Source organism: Dermacentor variabilis, chromosome 2 (assembly GCF_050947875.1).
Source record: "Dermacentor variabilis isolate Ectoservices chromosome 2, ASM5094787v1, whole genome shotgun sequence".
NCBI classification, from domain to species: Eukaryota; Metazoa; Arthropoda; class Arachnida; order Ixodida; family Ixodidae; genus Dermacentor; species Dermacentor variabilis.
In genome coordinates, this window is record NC_134569.1 from 113,086,833 (window position 1) to 113,105,587 (window position 18,755).

At 50.9% G+C, this 18,755-nt stretch overlaps 1 protein-coding gene across 2 annotated transcripts in view; it reads left to right on the forward strand.

Annotated features, from left to right (window-relative positions):
- The first annotated feature begins 1,211 nt into the window (after positions 1-1,211).
- The window catches only part of nolo (ADAMTS-like no long nerve cord), a 269,799-nt gene continuing 252,255 nt past the window's right edge, over positions 1,212-18,755 (forward strand). For both annotated transcript variants that reach the window (XM_075681789.1, XM_075681790.1), the window contains exon 1: positions 1,212-1,762. In XM_075681789.1, coding sequence (XP_075537904.1) covers positions 1,688-1,762 — 75 coding nt within the window. In that variant the 5' untranslated portion in view covers positions 1,212-1,687. The remainder of the gene's footprint in view (positions 1,763-18,755) is intronic.

Genomic DNA, 18,755 nt, shown 5'->3' on the forward strand with positions numbered 1-18,755 from the left:
CTATGTTTAATTAATATTCTCCTACGTTAATTTTGTAACGTCTTACCGTCATTATTCAGACAGCACTTTAGGCACACACACGCCCAATTAATTTATGGTTTCTGTTGGCGTGTAAAACCCATGACACTTCTTCTGTACTTTGGGACGCACAATGTCCTTGTAGTTTTTAAACCTTTGATTACTTCTTACACTTTTCTTGGCCCCTTGTGCTACGTGCCTATGTGCAGCAGTCTATCGCATCACGTTGCGTACCCGACATCCTCCAGACCGAAGCAGTCGTTTAATCGCTGTCGCTTTCGAGCCCATGGTGGGCAATGAGGGCTAATTTCCCGGAATTTATTTTCCAAGCAAAAAGCGATTGCTGCTTACGTTAACGGGACCATTTGTAATAAGTCCCCAACAGGCTACGACAGTGGGTGAGCGTAGTTAAATTTCAAGCTTGCAAGCCTACGCGTATAAGAAGCAGAATCTACGGAGACCAAGCAAGAAAGCGCTCTCTTCGAAGCCTAATTGTTAGAAAGAGAACCGGAATAGATACGTACTCTGAGAGAGAAAAAAAAAAAAAAAACATGTCACCACGGCGGATCCATTCCGATGGGGATGAAACGTGAAACAGTCGAATGCTGAGCATTGGCAACGCGTTTAAGACATCCAGGCAGTGAAAATAAATCCGAAGCCCTGTACAGCAGCATTCTCCCGTGTGGCTCGGTAAACTCAGTTACAGTAAAGTAAAAGAAACGCAAGAAAATTTGCTCCCGACAAAGCGACAAGATAATATTTTCATCAGATGCCGAACGTATTCAAGGACGCGTGTGTGAAGACAGAACACTACGCGATAAAGCGTTCGCTTTCTGATGTGAAGAAACCTCGTACGCCTCCCGCATAACCTATCGCACCATTTCCGATCTACGCGCGCTCAGGCGCCAGCGCAGTTCCGTCGACGACGACCACGCGCAGCGGCGTCCGAGGCGAGGGGCGTGGGAAGCCCTGCGACGCTTCCCGCGCGCCGTTTGAACGTGTCACGTGACGAGCGACGCCGCCACGCTCGGGTCGAACGCTCGCGCCGGGTTGGCGGCGGCGGACGGCGCGGGTGGGGGTGGACCGCCGCCGCGGGGGTGTGGGGAAGCGCCTCTCCGGGTCCCGGAGAAGAGGCTCCGCGCGGCCTCGCTCTCCTCTTCGCCGGCGCAAAACTCCCGTCCCGTGGCAGCGCGCTCCTCTGTTCGCCGCCAGCCCGTCCCAGTGTCAGGTGGTCGCGCGCCGCCGCCCGCTCAACGCCGCCGAAAAAATCTCTCCCGCTCTGCACGCGCGCCCGCTCCGCCTGCCCTCCTTCGGCTGGAGAGGTCCTCCCTCCACCTTTGCTATCGCACAGCGCTTCGTCTTCTGTCCCGTTCGTCGCACGGGCCCCGGATCGACCAACGTCCAGAGGGAGCAGTTCGTCAGCGAACGCGGCAGCTGTCGTTCGAGCCTGCTGCGAGTGGTTCTAGTCCGTCGTCCACTCGTCACCGGGTGAAGTGCGCGGCGTGCGAGCCGGTGCTTTTCGTTTGTGAGACCCCGACTGACCTCCGGGTCGGCACCTGGCCACTAGAGAGAAGTACTACGCTGCGATGTAGTGTGGTGTTCCGGGAAAGTGCCAGGGAAGCCCGGTGGACCGCCGCTTTCTCGTTGCGAGGGAGCGCGCCCCGACGAAATGCTGATGCTTCGGAAGACGTCCCGGATGGGTCGGCACCGCCACCGGACACCGGCGCTATGGGCAGCGATCACGGTGAGTGAGCATGAGAGTGGCGATGCCTCCTGTATCTCCTCGTTCGACCCATTACTCACCAAGGAGTGGCGGCACAAAAAAAAAAAAAAAAAAGAGAAAGGTGTTCATGCACTAGTAGCCCTTGGTGACTAGAAGGCTACTGAGGGCGAAAGGTCACCGAGTGGGACTTTCCAGACAGGAAGCGGCAACATGGTTAGAACCTTTCTTCTCCGGCATCGTCATCGATTGGTCTTGCGGCTACGGGACAGTTCGTGCGGTCTTCCGCACCAGACGCGGCGAGCAGGGAAAAAAGGAGCTGCACCCCCCCCCCCCCCCATGCATATACACGGATGGTGACCGCCTCTTTCATCCCGCACATCTTCCCGAGCTTTCTTTCTTTCTTTCAGAACTCTTTTTCCCGCTACTTCCTGGGCCGTCCCACACGAGCGAAACGAGGAGCACACCGAGCAGCGAATGCAAACAGCACTCGTGGTCTTTTCGGCGGAGCGCGTAAATGCTTTCCCCGGCATCGATTGATCGCGTCGTGGGACCCCTGCGCCGCCCAGGGGGTTCGTGCTGCTTGTCCTCGCTGCTGCTTCTGTTTCTTCCGACTGGCTGCTGCAACTGCTGCTGCTTGCTCCTTTCACTCCTGTTACACCCCCCGCTTTTTGTCTTCACATCCATTCTCTTTTCCTTTCAAGTCCGTACCCCGTGCAGCGCGAGGCGACATCGTCGTCGTGTTCGCCGCATCAGAAGCGAAGTGGCGGAGCGCAGTTGAGCGAGCGAGCGAGCGAGCCGCGCGCTGGGCCGGACTTGTGAAAAGGTCCCGCGCCGGGATTTCCATGACGGGGCCCTTGGCATCTTTATGGATGCTGGCGCGGCTGCTGTTGCTGCTGCTGCTTCTGGGGCTTCTCCTTCTCCTCGTTGCCGCTTGGCCGCATCGCCGGCGTTGGAGCCTCATCCGCCGCCGCTGCCTCAGCGCCGGCTACCGCTTGGTTCTAGGGCTGCTGTTATACGGCAGACAACACCGCCAGTGCGCGTCGAGATGCGGCATTGTTGTTCTTCCGCCGCGGTTTTCTGGCGTGGAAGATGAGAAAAAAAGAAAAAAAAGTAAAGAAAAGAAGCAAAGGGGAGATGGGGGAGGACGCAACCACTTCAGACAATCTTCTTCTCTCCTATTTTTTTTTTTTTAGAGGTCGTACTATACTTTGTTTCACTTTGAGTATCTCGCGGCATTTTCTACTTTCTGCCAACATCCCGCGGTATCTCCTTTTTCCTTTCATTTATTGCTCGCTTATTTCTTAACGTGTCCCCGGGCCGCGAGTGTAGGGAAAGTTTGGAGACGTCGACGTTGAGAATCTCTCAATCTTCTGTTTGATGTAGCGGCAGGAGAGTACGCCAGAGAATGATAAAAAAAAGAAAAGAAAAGTGAAGAATAAGAAACGAACGTGCGTGAATAGAGTGATCTACCGACCCGACAGTGTAATAGACGAAGTTGCTATACGACGACGGGTCCGGGACTCGGTGCTTTGTAGGCAGCGAAACAAACATACAAATTGTTCGAAGTGTGGAAAAGTTGTCGCTCTTCTTCTTCTTTATAAACACTTTAGGTGGCCGCTTATTCAGAGTCGCTCCACCTACACTACCACCCCGACAACAACAACAACAACAACAACAACAAAAGTGAGGAAGTTGTATGGTGAAGGAAGTATATGGTGCCTATTTTAAGCGCACAATGGCGCTGCAGGAGCATCCGAAAGGAAACGTCATACGTCGCGGAACCGCGAAAGTTTATGACACACCTTAACAAAACGGAACTTTGAACACGAAGCGGGCAAACACTGCATGTTCCTTTGGAAAACTGGAGTTGAATGAACTTCATCCTCCGTGCCGAAAGAGCGGTGAACTTCGGTCACGCCATTTCTTCTTTTTTATTATTATTATTACTACAATCTTTTGCTGAAACGGGAACCACTCTACGTATCCAGAGGCGCGTGGCGCAACCGTCAGTACGCGGCGAACCACGTAAGCTGATGCAAGGAGACCTCCCATTTCAAGCTCGTAACTGCGTCGATCGGTACACACTGAACTGGCTGGCCAAAAGTAGAGGGCTCGGATTAGATCATTAAGAACTCCACCGCCTATTGTTGACAACTGTGTTCCGTGTTCACGTTCTCCGCATACACACCGCTCACACACCGCTCCCAATACGGGCCCTGGGCCCGTGTTCACGAAACGTTCTTACGCTAAAAGCGTTCGTGCCAGCCAATAGTGATGCAGGCCACATTATTAGCGGAGGCGATCAGCCGATGAGAAACAGCGCTTACGAACGAAAAGCCTTGTGAATTCGGCACCAGGTCTCTAATTATGACCAGGCGTCGCTGGCTATATAGCGTGCACGTAGCTGCGCTTCCCTTACCTGATCCCTCGCGCGTCGACCAGCAAGCAGGTCGCGCGCTTTCGCGCAATGCGGGAAACACGTAAGCTGCAGAAACGACATCGCTAACGTGACGCACCGGCTGTAATGCGACGAAAGGAAAACCCTCGCGCTTACGGCGGCCGAGACGTAGTATACGGTACAGCGCATCATGGCGACGGCTCGAATCGCAAGCAGCGACTCTCCTTGACTGACACGAAGCATAAAAAACGGCACCCGCGGCTCGCGGTTGGTGTCGCTTGCGTTCTCCGGCTCCGTGGAAAAAAAAAAAGCTGCAGCAACGCCCCTGTACGGAAATCTCGATGCAAGGCTAGTTATGTATACCATCAGGTGCCACAGCCATGTCCCTACTGTGGCGGAGAATCGAACCTTCGACCTGCGCTAGAAGATCTACTCGAGGCCCACGTGCGTGCTACGGTCGCATGATGTTTATACGGAACGTTTTGCACCTTGTTAGCGGTCTGCAGACACCGCTTCTGGCCCGGCTTTCGAGGAGAATTGGCTGTTTGATGGATGGTGGTCAACTTGCCGAAAGCAACACAGGGGGGCACATATAGAAAGCTGGGACTGTTGGAATGTAGTATGCTTATACTTGGATGTCAGTACGGGAAACGACGGTAGCCCGAAGAGAATGACACAGTGGCCCTGCGTCACTCGTTTTGTGTTGGCGCCGTTTACCACGTGCTGATTTCAAATACGTAACACATGGGATATGAGAGACCCGCTCTGGAGGAGTGTTCCGGATTAACCTTGACCCTCCCGGTGTTCTTTGACGCGCACCCAAAGCCCTGTGCACGAGCGCTCTTCTATATTTTTTTTTTATTTCGCGCCCCACCGGAATGCGGCGACTGCCGCGAGAGGGATCGAATTTGCGACCATGATGGAACCTTCTCAGCAGCCGAAAGCTGTGGCCACTGATCCGCCGTGGAAGGTCTGAAAATAAGGCCAATCCACTAATGTAGTACATCAAGTCACTCCGAGCGAGCTCGCAGGTGGCAGGCTGGATGATCCGGAAACGGTGTCGATTTGTTTAGATGCTCTATATATAGACTGCATGCGGATATTTCCATGCACGTAGATAACTTTTCTACTTTTAAAGCGAGTCTTTCTTTGCCTCTTCTCCCGACTGTTTGGGGGCTGCTGGGACGGTCTTGCTGCGCGTGCTGCTAGGTTTCCTGCAACACCACCAGATGGCGCTCGCCTCCGCGCATCCCGCCCAACGCCGCCGCGGGCCGGGGTGCGTAGTTTGTGCATATGCCACGTGCTGCGCTTTGCTTTCCTATGCGACAAAAATGCAGCTGCTGGGCTGTGATACTGTACACATTACAATCGTCCATAGCCTCAATAGATGTGTCGTCGGTATCCAGAACGATCGCTGCAGAGGCAGATGAATTAGCGATAGCGTTAGCCATCACGACGGGACCGCACTGGGAGTGCGTCATAGTTCTGACGGACTCTTAGAAGGCTTGCAGAAATTTTTACAGGGACAATACTTCCGGGGCTGCACATCGCGTTTGGAGTGGAGCGCACCAGCTCTCACCATATACATACAGATCGTGTGTACTCCGGCGCATGAGTGCTTACGCGGCAATCAGTAGGCACACGCCTATGCGCCCGAGCGCGTGCGCACCGGGACTAGCGAGAGGGTCGCGCCGCGCAGTTCCACCCCGAGCCCATATTATTAACCTATACACGCACATCCTGCAACACTATCGCCGCCTCATAATGCCCTGACGCGAGAGGAAGCGGTAATATGGCGGAAACTCCAAACAAACACATATTCACATCAGTCTCTACCACGCCATACGCCCTGCACTGTATTCCTATAAATGCCCACACTGCTACCAATGCGCGACGTTTTACCACATAGCATGGGCTTATTGCGCTAGCACACCACAGCGCACACCCATAACACACCTCACCACACGGCCATGGGAGACAGCGCTGTCCAGCCCCGACCCTACGGACCAGCTCAACCTCGTCAACCGAGCGAGGAGGGCAGCTAAGGCCGCTGGACTCCAGGACTGAGGGAATTACCCACTGCACAGCGGAAGAGCTTCTCGCTCGTCTGTTCTTTTCCATAAAGTTTACTCTCTCTCTTGGAGCTGGCGTCTCAACAGCGTGCTGGCCACGTATGCAGAAAGAGCACGCGCACAAGCACGCGCCCGCAAAATGGCTGCAAAGGGTGCGCTTAGCGTCGAGGACACCAAGGGCCGAAAGAAGCGTCGCGCGAAACAGGAGTGTCTTCGCTACGCAGCGAAACGTGGTGCAGACCGCGAATGTATGCATACAGTGCATACACACAATTTTATAATAATTGATTGAATTATACGCATAGTTCCATAATTCAATTAAAGTTTAACACTTCTTCCACGATGCGATGTGCCACGTGCGGCAATAGTAATGGTGAACTCTGTAAGAGATTATGAACAATGACGCACAACAACGCCCCAAGCAAACACGTCTCCCTGCGTGTTCTGTCAGACAGACAGACAAACAGCAGTGGTGCACTCAAGGTAGCGTTTAATTGAACATCAACTCAACACTCTCGTATTGGACTAAACGCTGAAGAAGTTACACATTCGCCGCCAAAGTCACCGCTAAATATGTTTCTTTCTGTTTGCCCCTACGTGATTAATAATCATTCGATAGACTACAGTTGGTTGGAAGTACAAGCCCAAAACTTCGTATAGTTCCTTTGTGAAACGCCATGGAGTTATTGCTTTAGATGTGCCTGAGGACTCTGGAATGACTATGGATAGTCAATGGACTATAGATACTGTATGACATTTTATAAGAAATGCCTATAAGCTTTCCATATGTTGGCAAAATGTTTTTCAGGGTGGAGCATTGACTACAGTAAATAATTCCGGTGATATTATTTCTTTAATTCTGCGTACATAAAGTGCTGTAACTTCGCACATTTCTGCAGAGTAAGGAATATAACATATTAAAGGCGTTCGAGTCGGCCGGGACATATACTGCTTTGGGAAAACGCTCCGGATTAGGAGCTGTACGTACTATAACAAAATTTATTCTCTCTCCTTTAGGAAATGTGTGTGGAGCCCATGAAGCGGCATTGAAGTTATATCTTAATGTCATTCATAAAGGGCGCGTACGAGGCAGATTTTTTTAACGAGTTGGTATAGCCTTTTGCATTTCTATATTTTTTCGTCACACACACACACAAACACACACACACACACACACACACACACACACACACACACACACACACACACTACACACGGATCCACACACACACCACGCACACACCCATGCTCACCACACGCACTACACACGCACCCGTGCACACACAATACACAGACATCCACACACACACACACACACACACACACACACACACACACACACACACACACACACACACACACACACACACATACGTCCGTGCACGCAAACACACACTACACACGCACCTACCCCCCCCCCCCACACACACGCTCACACCATAGACACTACACGCCAAAGGGAAGTACGCATATTACTATATTGAATTAAGGGTGGAAGTTACAGGGACTTGGCTACACAGGTGTAGATCTATTTGCAGTAGCGCTCGACCGTCAAGACGGCACAACCACGTTTCAATTTGCGTATTTGTAGGCGAAGGAGTACATACACGCTACTGAATGGACGTGGCAGTCTGGGAGCTAAAGAGCAGGGAAAGTCTGAACGCACCCAGCTTAAATAGACGTTCATGTTGTACCTATATCCCGGGATCAGGACGTTTACTAAGTACTAACTAAGATGAGCAGCAAGCTCAAAATTTAAGCACCAGAACGACGGTAATTGGAAGCGATGCACAGGATGAAACCCCGACACGATAGGATTCCACCTATGATAGTCTTAAGCCAATCAACCGAGCCATTTTCATTGGTTCGTTCCTTGAAGAACTTTTTAACTTTAATTCCAATTGCGCGCCTAAAGTGAGTTCTGAAGGACTGAAGTTTGGTGTCAGAGAAGACACGCGGGGGATGCACACTCAGCGACACACGAGGCAGCGCTGCAATGATCGCAATTGCAAGAATATTGTTTTAATGTGAACGCATTGTATGGCCCATGAAGCGGAAAATCCGGCGCGGCATCCCCCGAGATGGCACAAAAGGTCACGTGGTCACAGCCGATAAATGGGAGGCGCGCGCCGCGCGGACGCTGGTTTCTTCGAAGCACCACCAGATGGCACTCACCTCCGCGCATGCGGGGCAGCGATTGCGGCGGCCGTGCGGTGGAAGGAAAAGAAAAGAACCAGAAAGCTCGTTTTCTCGCATAACGTTCGCCGCAAGCGTTTCCCGGTAAAGATTATGGTTGCATAAGCTGCAGTTGCCAGGAAACGGCAACTGTGTGGTTGGTCTATATAGACCGACCACACATAGACGAACCTTCCGATAGACGAACCTTCGACTTCTCAGTAAGTAGGTGCGCCCGGCTCTTCTGGACATCCACGCAAGTACGCGAACAAGGCCGAGGCGTCATCGGAGAGAGGTCGCTGGTTATTGTTTTTTTTAAATGACTGCATAACAAAAATAACAGTTTAAGATAAACTGGCACGAAGCGGTGTTCCATTATTTTTCTGGGTAGCTGCCTATATTAGGTAGATGATCTCGGCATCTCACATAAGAACGTCTCGTAAGTGTGCCTTGACGCACTCCGTGCGAAGCAGTGGTCAAGGTGGGTTTTCTAAAGCGCCACAATACCCTTTGATTTGTTCAGGTAAAGACGAAACCTAGTAGGTGCTCGACCCTTAAAATTGCAAGGTAATTTTTCAGGAAGCTTTCCTTAAAATGACGAACTGTCCTCGCAAAGAACACAATGAGGATCTCGTGATCACTCAATGTAGCAACGTGTAAGTGCTTATCTTCGTGAAGTGTAATATTAATAGAAATTTGGAGGGAACGAGGGAGAGAGATCAATTCCAAAGGAAGGCAGGGAGGTCAACCAGATCTGCGTTCGGTTTGCAACCCGTTATAGTATGCGTCTCAGTGGGAAAGGAATTCTCAAAACAGAAGTGGGTGACGAGAATTTCGACGTCAATCAGAATCGTATCAGTGCTATACCACAACACGGCGACAGTAATCTCCTCGCACTGTCCACTGAGTCCTCCGATAATTGAAAGCACGTCAACTTTAGATTTCATACAGATGCCAAACACCACCCCGTCTTGTCTGTCCGGTAAGCATTTCTTTCTTCACTTCTCTGGGCAGCTACGGCTTGTGCACCGCTGGATGACGCGGAATTCAGCGCCGCATCATCGGCCCGTTACACCGTCAGCGCTCGCTCAAATTCCGCGCTTCACAACCTTGTGCGGCGTTTGTAAGCGTGCGCAACGCAACACTCGGAGTGTGGTCGTGTCTGGTCGCGCATTTCGGCGGCGACATAGACTGCTTAGTGGTTCTCCGCGCTGATTTTAACAGAGCAGTAATTCTGAACGTTCCTCGAGCCAGGACGGCACTTCTTTGTTTTCATCGCATCCGTATAGCTGTCGTCACTGCAATTCTGTCACGTGTACGTCTGAAGAACTTCGCGCGTTTTCTTGTTCCAACGAAGGAAGTGAACAAGATTACAATTCTCTGAATAAAAGGATAATTGTAAACAGCGAAATCATGTCCGTCTACAACGACTCGAGACCTAAAGGCACAGACACACGCAGAGACAGATATGAAGAACAAGGGACGCCGCAGGCGAAGCGAACATTGCAGACAAAACGGAGTGGCAGACCACACATCCTTTTTCTGCGGAACAGCGGGTATCTCGGCTGTCCAGGCCTGAGAAGGAAAAGAAAAAGAAAATAAATAATTAGAAGGAAGCGAGAACCGAAACCTAAAGAAAATTTAAAAAAAAAGGAAGATGCAGAAGGCAGCCGACAGAGAAGGAGCGGTGGGGGCAGAAATAAGCGCAGTATGTCGGCGGTGGCGTTAAACGGCGTCGAAGTGGCCCTCCCAGTTTTTCCCTCTTCTGTGTCTTCTTTCCTTTTCTCTACCTGCGCTTGTTTCTGTCCTCTCGGGGCAATGGCGGCGCTTTTCCAAACACTTCCCGTCGGAACAATTTGAAGGAGGACAGAGGATAACAAAAACAGAAGCCTATGGGGGGGGGGGGGGGAGGGAAGAAGAAAGCAAGGCGGGGCAACAAGCGCAAGAGGCCCGGACTTGACAGAAGGTGTGAAGAATGGTAACCGCCGCCGGAACAAGCTTTCTCGTCGCCCTCGTCATTCGGCTTTTCGAAAAAGGTGTTTCGTCTGCGGCTCCATAGGAGCAGCTCGGAGCTCGCGGGAGCCGCCGCTACGTATTCGAGAGGCCGCGCACAGGGTTGCTGGGGGGGAAGCGTGTTGTACACCCCGTGTTGGCGGCGTCGGTGTGGTATGTGGAAGTAAGTAAGTGGTTGTTGGTATAGCACAAAGAACGCGGTGCAGAGCCAGCGAGAGAGAGGCAGGAACGAGCCAGTCACCGAGCTGCAGGAAGCCCCGGAAGGTGAAACCCCCTGCACGATGGGAAGGAGAAAAAAAAAGAAAAAGAAGAAAGAAGCGAAAGTACGGAACAGCGTTTCGATGTAGGAGGGGTGGGGGGGGGGGGGGTATACGTTCAGTGGACAGACATAAAAGGAGGCGGCTTTCTCAGAAAGCAGCCTCTCGCGAAGCCCTTCTTCGGTGTACTCCCTCGAGGCTGGCTTGGTCCGTTGGCTCCGCGGACATGCACGAAGTACGATTAGTGCGCGGCGTAGCGCGCGCTATGGCTCTGCGGGGAGAGATACCTTCGGGGCCCGAGAAGCGCTGCGACGGGTCCGCGCAGGTGTCCCATGTCCAAACATTTCTTTTTTTTTTCTCTGACCCGTCCTGACACGAGGAGCCGTGTTTACACGACCAACTGAGAGTTGATAACGCTGCGAACAAGCGGCCCAGGACACTGGGAAGCGAGCTTCCATGCGAGGCCAGCGCTGCATAATAGTATACACGTCACAGCAGAACGCTCTCAGTTCACAGGAAAGATAGATTCGGCTGTGCTCAAAGCCACGACTGCAACGGTTGCAAGGTGCACCATCTCTCAAAGCATTCCGGTGCAATAGCCGACGCTCAAATACTGTCAGATAGGTTACAATTATGAGGACGGCGGGAAGCAAGAACTTTCTAAACCCTATGTTTTGTGTGCCATGTTTAGCTACGTAGACTCTCCAATGCTGTTCATAACGTAGGCGAGGCGGCGCTTGAAGCAAGCGGGAAAAAAATACCTTTGAACTGAACCGCAGTGCGTACGGAATGTTTCATCGCAGCATCTACTGATGTTCACGCTATAGCCTCGAGCGACGTCAGCTGCTATTTGAGCCAATGGAAGTGCGCGAAAAGCATTGTCTTCGTTATAATGATTACTCCAGACTTGCCCAAATTTGAAAGTGGGACAACTGTATGTTGTCGGAACCGCCGTATTGTGTTTCAGCAGGGCGCTACCTCCATGAATTAGCACTTTGGAGTTGGCGAAATGGAGTTTCTGCTGCACCGTCACCGTGTGCCGTAATTCTGGGGTGTAAACGTATATAGGTGAGATTGCAATATAAGACATCTAAAAAAATATAAATTAACATGTGGTGCAGAACAACAGCAGTTCAAAATGCGACTTGAGCGCGAAGCGCTTCCGTAGAACATGCTCAGGTCAATTGTGATGATGCGCGTAATGTTAGCGAAATGGGCTTGTCAATGGCAAGCGCTTCTCACGTACGAAATGCCCTGCGAATGCGCCCCCCCCCCCCCCACCACCACCTATATAAAGTCCTCCATTCGCCTTCTTTCTGTTCCGCCAGAAGCGGAATTGTGCGCGGTAAATTTCGGCGTGCCGTAGTGATTTATCTAACACAGGGAAGCTAGGTTGACTGGGAGGGCACGAAATAATTAAGAAAGAAGAGTCCCTCCGTTATCGGTCCTCAGCGAATGAGGAATTCTCCAGAAGTTACGAAGTCAAAGGAGTAAAAGCGACCCGTGCTCCTCCATGCCGAAAGTTTAATGAGGCACTCGAACGCCGTGAAAGGTCGCACAGTGTACACGCCCCCACCCCTTCCCGCTCTCTCTTTCTCTCTCTGATGGCCGTCGTTTAAACCACGGGACTGGGGCGAAGCGAACGAGTCTAGACGAGTCAACAGCAGCCGAGTTGTAAAATACAGACGCCCCGTCGCGAGTGGAAGAACACGACGGATTTATGCTCCTCCTTGCGCCGGTGCATGCAAACTCGGCGGTGCGTTTCGTCAAGCGGTTGGTACAGCGATATATATATACAGCCACCGCGCTCCTGCGTTCTTCTATATCTATCTGCGGTGGAGCACCATTCTGACTCAGGTTTACCGCTTTGCCGATGGTGTCGTTTTGTAAAGTGAGCTGACAAAGTCGCCAGTTGTAATTACCACTTTCTCTAAGAGGTCTGCAATGAGCAGGAGAGGTACTGTACGTTACACTTTAATGAATTCGTAATCTGTCCCTTCGAGCCCATGTGATGATTCCTCGTTTGTTCACTTACAGCAGCATGTTCCAAATTTTGCGGAAAGTACACTTACTATAACCAGGTCACCACGATAACTATGCTAGCGCCGCATTGAAGCCGTTCTTTTGTCTTCCTCCACTTCGTATCATGTTACAAGTCTGTTACAAGCAATTTATTTCTCTGAAAACGCCGGATGCAACATTTCTAGCATCCGTAAAGTTAACAAACCAATCAATGTCAGTCAGTCAGTCAGTCAGTCAGTCAGTCAGTCAGTCAGTCAGTCAGTCAGTCAGTCAGTCAGTCAGTCAGTCCAATCAATCAATCAATCAATCAATCAATCAATCAATCAATCAATCAATCAATCAATCAATCAATCAATCAATCAATCAATCAATCAATCATTCAATCAATCAATCATCACTGCAAACATCGAAATATAGAATCTGCAATGTCTAAATCAGAAGCTTTAATCTTCTATGTAATCAACACTTTCAAGTCACCACAACAATATATATTTATTAGGGCAAACTTGTGGCGCGCTCTTCGGTATGCTTGATGTTGCCTATACGCGTTTTATTATACCGTTATCAAGGACAGATGCCGCTAGAAAACTTCGAATGCTCAGCCATGACATCACCTTCTCCTTGTGGAACGCAGGAAGTTTTCAAAACAACCGACTCCACAATCTTGACTCCTCTTCATGCCTTTGCATTCCAGCTGGACTCTGCCGTCGCGAAGCTACCCTGCTTTGTCGAATATGTCTAGGGGTGGCTTTCACCAAGTCTTTTGCTTACCGAATTGGATGGGCCGACGATGCCTCGTGTGAGGAATGTGTTAACGAGGAGACTCTTCAACACCTTCTTTGTGACTGTCCTCGCTATCATTTACAGACACAATCACTCGCAATCGCGATAGCGCACGTTGACCGAAGACCTCTCACAGAGGAACTTATTTTAAAATGCCGCCATCACAAGCCATCGCAGCAGAGGGCGACGAGGGCACTGTTGCGGTTTTTGAGGGCGACAGAATTGGACAAGCGGCTGTAGCCTGAACAGATGTTCATAGTGCTGCAAGTGTTACTGTGCTGTGCGGTAACAGTTTGCGGTGACAGTGACCGATTGTGATTGTGTGTGTCTATGCTCCTTTCTTTATCTCTACTTTGTTACCACTTTACCTCCCCCCTCCCCTCTCTCCCCAGCGTAGGGTAGCAAACCGGATCTTTTTCTCTGGTTAACATCCCTGCCTTTCCCCTTTCGTCTCTCTCTCTCTCTCTCTCTCTGCGCGTTTTATTGAGCCGAACAAAAAGCTGGAACGTCAAATGACGTAGACAAAGAAGCTTCCGAAGCAGCGCGCCCGGAATGGCGGGGCAAGCAAAGTCGCATTAAAAAAAAAAAAAACGTTTGGCGATTGTTTCGTCGCACATTGAGTCGCCTGTCGGGATACAGTGGCGACGCCGAGGCGCCTCGGTGTCGGTGCACGCCACGTGCACAGAGCGTGTATAAGGGCAGGCCGAGAGTCGCGACAGCGTGTCCAGCACGCGTGTTTTAGCTTACGCCTCATTTCTCTGCATGCGCCATCAGATGGAGGGAGTTCGAGCCTTTGCCGGATGAAGGCGGCAGCAGAGGAATGGCCTAAGGTCACGTACCCGGAAACAAGTATGACGTCGCTGTACAATTACTGAAGTATCAGTCTCAAGCACGCAAAAAAAAAAAACATATAGGAAAGAAAGGGAAGAACGAATAAACTAGTTTTGAATTTGTGTTCACAATGGAGCTGCTGTGGAGCGCTCTTTCGTTGCGGCACGCTGCTTTTTTTTGAGACCAACTGACTATGTTGGCTCTTTGCTACCGGTTTCATGATCCATATATGATGCTGTAGTCGTTGACGGGGACGTAGCCACAATCACATCATACGTGCAACTATTGTACATTATTTGTCTGTCTGTCTGTCTGTCTGTCTGTCTGTCTGTCTGTCTGTCTGTCTGTCTGTCTGTCTGTCTGTCTGTCTGTCTGTCTGTCTGTCCGTCCGTCCGTCCGTCCGTCCGTCCGTCCGTCCGTCCGCTGAGGCATTAAGGGACGTCGGAAACCTGTAGAGAGACTTGATATCACATAGAGAAGGCATTTTTCACGAACAAAGAGAGAGAGAGAAATTTCGTTACCTCACTTATTTGCTTCGGTTATACAAGGCTCTCTTTTATGGAAAAATAACTGATACATTGTTTTCGTGTAATATTCTCGATTCATGGTAAAACAAAACAAAGTAACGCAAATGGGATTTCGTTACTGTGAATTCATGTTCCTCAGGTGTTCACTTAGCCGGCTTCCCGTTCCGCACCTGAGTTCTATTTTTCTCTTCCTTTCCGTAACCGTCGGATTGCCGTTTTTGCATATATGTGGTAAAGCACTCACAGTGGATCGTTCACATTTCTGAAAATCTGCGGATGGTGAGATGCGCCGGATTGGGCTTGCGAAAAAAAAAATATTTAAGAAGAAAAACTCGCTTTCTGGCTACCACTTGACTCAAACACTACTGCAGTAGGGAACGTTCGTAAAGAAACACATGCGCGCAGACTGCTCCACGCATTACAAAGTCAATGGCGCACAAACAAAATGCGCAGAACGATAAATAAATAAATAAATAAATAAATAAACCTCTCGATCGCAGCATCGATGTGTGTAAGCCACTCTGTACTGTCGGAGACACGCGCACGTACATGAGAGGAAGGCCTAGCGTACCGAGCCGGAAAGCTCGCTAAGCCTATCCTCCTGCGCGTGTCGTCTGCACTCCATGTACACTCGTTTCTGCGGCAAACGTCGCGTGCTCGCCCACTGCTTTCTTATTTTTCTTTTGCGTCATAAGGCTAAGTCCGTGAGCAGAGCAGCAGACTTCAAATGTACGACGCATAAAGGGGTACGCTCGGGGCTTGCATGGCAAAACAAGGAACGCGCGAGAGAGGTTCGGCGATAAATAAACCTATCGGAGGCCCGAACAAATCGCACGGAAAGAGATACTTCTTCGGGAGCCCCCTTTTCGGCGTCGTCTGCTCGACGCCGCGCAGTATACGTCCCTCGGCGAAACGCGGGGCTGAAACGAGGGGGTCGGTGAATAACGGAAACAAGCTGCGTTCTTGCGCACGGTACCTAGTATATATACTATGCACTCTACGTGCACGCTTAAATGTTATGTCTGGCTTCGCGGCGCGCCATCGCAGCAGCAGACAATCGGCCTCGCATGCGCATATACCGACACGCAGCGCGCGGTGTGCACCATACACTCAGAAGCCGCCGCCGCAGTAACCCAGCCAGCTACACTGCAGAAGGCGCACCTCTCTCTTTCGCTTCTCTCGTGCGATGCGCTCTCATGCGTACATACCTGGCATCGAGTAAAACACCCTCGGGACGCGTTCGTCTCGGCGTGCCCGCGAACGTGCCTCGCCGTCGAAGCTGTGCGTGTGTGTTTCTATACGTCGCGGGGGACAAAAGCGCGCTACCGTGTAATACGTGCGCGCAAACAAAACCACCGTCGGAGAAGGAAGGCTGCGGCGACGAAAAAAATGAGCGAGGAACAACATCTTATAGGCACCGGGCTTCCGGCAGTGGTTGAGTCTCATTTGGCGAGTAGCTCTCGGACGCGTTATAAGAAAGCGAGAGAAGGACATCGAGGGAAAAGCCGCGGTGGGCCCCGTCGCGCCGAAGAGGATCGCACGATGGCTCTCTCTGTATACTATAACGTACACGTGCATCGCGTGATTGGTCACGTGCGTAGTCAAGGGAGAAGGAGCTTGCATCGCGCGAGCTTGTTTTTCGCGTTACGAGGATGTAATTGTACCCGACAGTATTATTAGGATTGAGCGATCTGTGAGCTTGTATGTATACTTGCCGCAGTATCACTCGTCGTTAATGTATGCGGCGACTTCTGCCTATGCCGAAAAGAGTTGGCCTGCTATTCCGAGAAGGGAATAAGGGCAACAGTATTGATTAGATGATAAACGGGGGTAGCTGATGTTTTAGTGTTGAGATAGAGAAACGATTGCAGTATAATCCTTAAAGCAGAATTGACGAGTAACGTTCTGTTACTCCTTCTGTTAGAGTAATGCAATGTTCGCCGAGGGAAGGGGAACACAGTTAATTGACGGTAGCAGGGGAATAAAAATTATATTGTGGGCTTTTTTTTTTTACCATCCAATCATGATCATGAGGCAGGGCATTAGGTATTGTGATTAGATAAGCAATTGCGCAGGCGCATAGGATGGAATTAGCTGACTCAAGACCGTGGTTTTAGAGATTACGTGACATACTTCAACCCTTTATACTGCACTGAACATGTATGTTATGGGTTGTTGCTGCTGCTGATCATGATGCTAATGACGGTAAATATGATTATTGTTATGGGCACCCATGCAACCGTCATTCAACTCGAATGAAGAAACCACCGCTTTTAGCTAGGCGGTTTCGGTTAATTCCGAAGGCGAGAGGGTGACAGTGGGCGAGGAGCGAAGGAGAGCAGAGGCGAACGCAAGTTCACACACAACACAAACACAAGTCACACGTGCCCAGTGGCGTTTGGCTCGTGCCGCTTTTTCGCCGGGCTTCATTTGCCTGTGCCGTTCCGCGGGCTTCGAAAAAAAAAAACACATACTATACGGCGACGGCCGCAATTATCTTTTCACCCTTATAAGTACGCGAAGTTCTCAGCGCTACGCACCTATCACTGCGCACTGTTTGCTTGAAAACGTCTTTATTTAATGTATTTATTGATCTGTGTTTTCTGGAGGGATACCTTCGTTCTCGACTACTTGACCTTTGAGGGAAGGGGACGGGAATTTGGGCGTCAGGGGGGTGCACCTAGATGGTAATAGGGTCATTACTGCGGATCGCTAAGCAGATTAGGCTACATTCGCCAAGGTGGCTGATGTGATTTCCGATTCACTGTCCGCACGCGTGCGCGTTTCTCTCACGCTTCAGAGATTTCATTCGTTGTAGAATTCTCCCACTTCGGTCGTTTTCTGTAGATAACGGGGAGTTCTGTATACGGTTATGGGGACTGAAGGCGCCCGTGCGCGTGCTTGTGTGTGCATGCCCGCGTGTGCGTGCGTGGGTACGCGTGAGTGCGTGCCTGTGTGTGTGTGCCCGATTGTGTGTGCGCGTGTGTGTATGTGCATGTGTGTGTTTCCAGGCGGTACGGACGGCTCCCCACACGTGATGACAATGCCCCCCCCCCCCCCCCTTATCCAACGCAAAGCTTACGATCAACTCCCTCCTTTCACGGTAAATTGCCGCACTTGGAGAGAACAGATAAAACGGAAGCGGTCCTGCTGCTTAGCCATTGAAATGCACCCTGCGCCGAGCGCGTAAGAATACACTCAGTGCCGGTCATCCAGATATCCGCCTCTAATCCGCCTCTGGTTTACTCGCGATATGCAAATGTCGGAGCGTTAGGAAGCGTTCTACGGGGAGAGGCGGAGCAAATGAACTTCATAAATGGAAAAGAGGTCGAGCCTGAAGTGCATAGTCCCCTCTATCCATCCTCTTGCTCTGAACAGAGCGGAGTGAAGGAAGATGGGTTATGACATCCGATGAAAACGTGCAGGCAATAGAACGTGAGTGTATAGGAATCTGCCTCAACTTGCTTAAATCAAGGAACGTTGCTCGGAGATTCATCTATGGGCACCTTTTAGTGCTAGTTGAAGTTAGAGTACCTTGAAGCCAAGCCCCGAGGCTAAATAGTGTCCAAGTGTGGAGTCCGCGGTACGTCGATAATGTTGTATATATTACCGCGCCACTGTATTCGTGCCGCCACGAAAAAGGACAACTGCGCTTATCTGTATCGGCTGTCGCAAGTACAACGCATTGAAATAACATTTTCCGTTTTCCGTTTTGTTCCCGCCCCCAAAACAAAAAAAAAACCTCGTCCAAGGCCCCGTGGCCCGCGAGGCAAACACGTTGCCTTTGTACACGGGCGTTTGGCTCCGCGCGTCTCACAGCAGCGTCGCTCGTGTTTGTGTTTCGGCGTCGTTCCTCGCTCGCGACCTCCGCGCGGTCTCCTCTCGCACCCGTTTCCGCATCGTTCCTCCGAAGAAACCCTCCAGATTTGTTCCTCC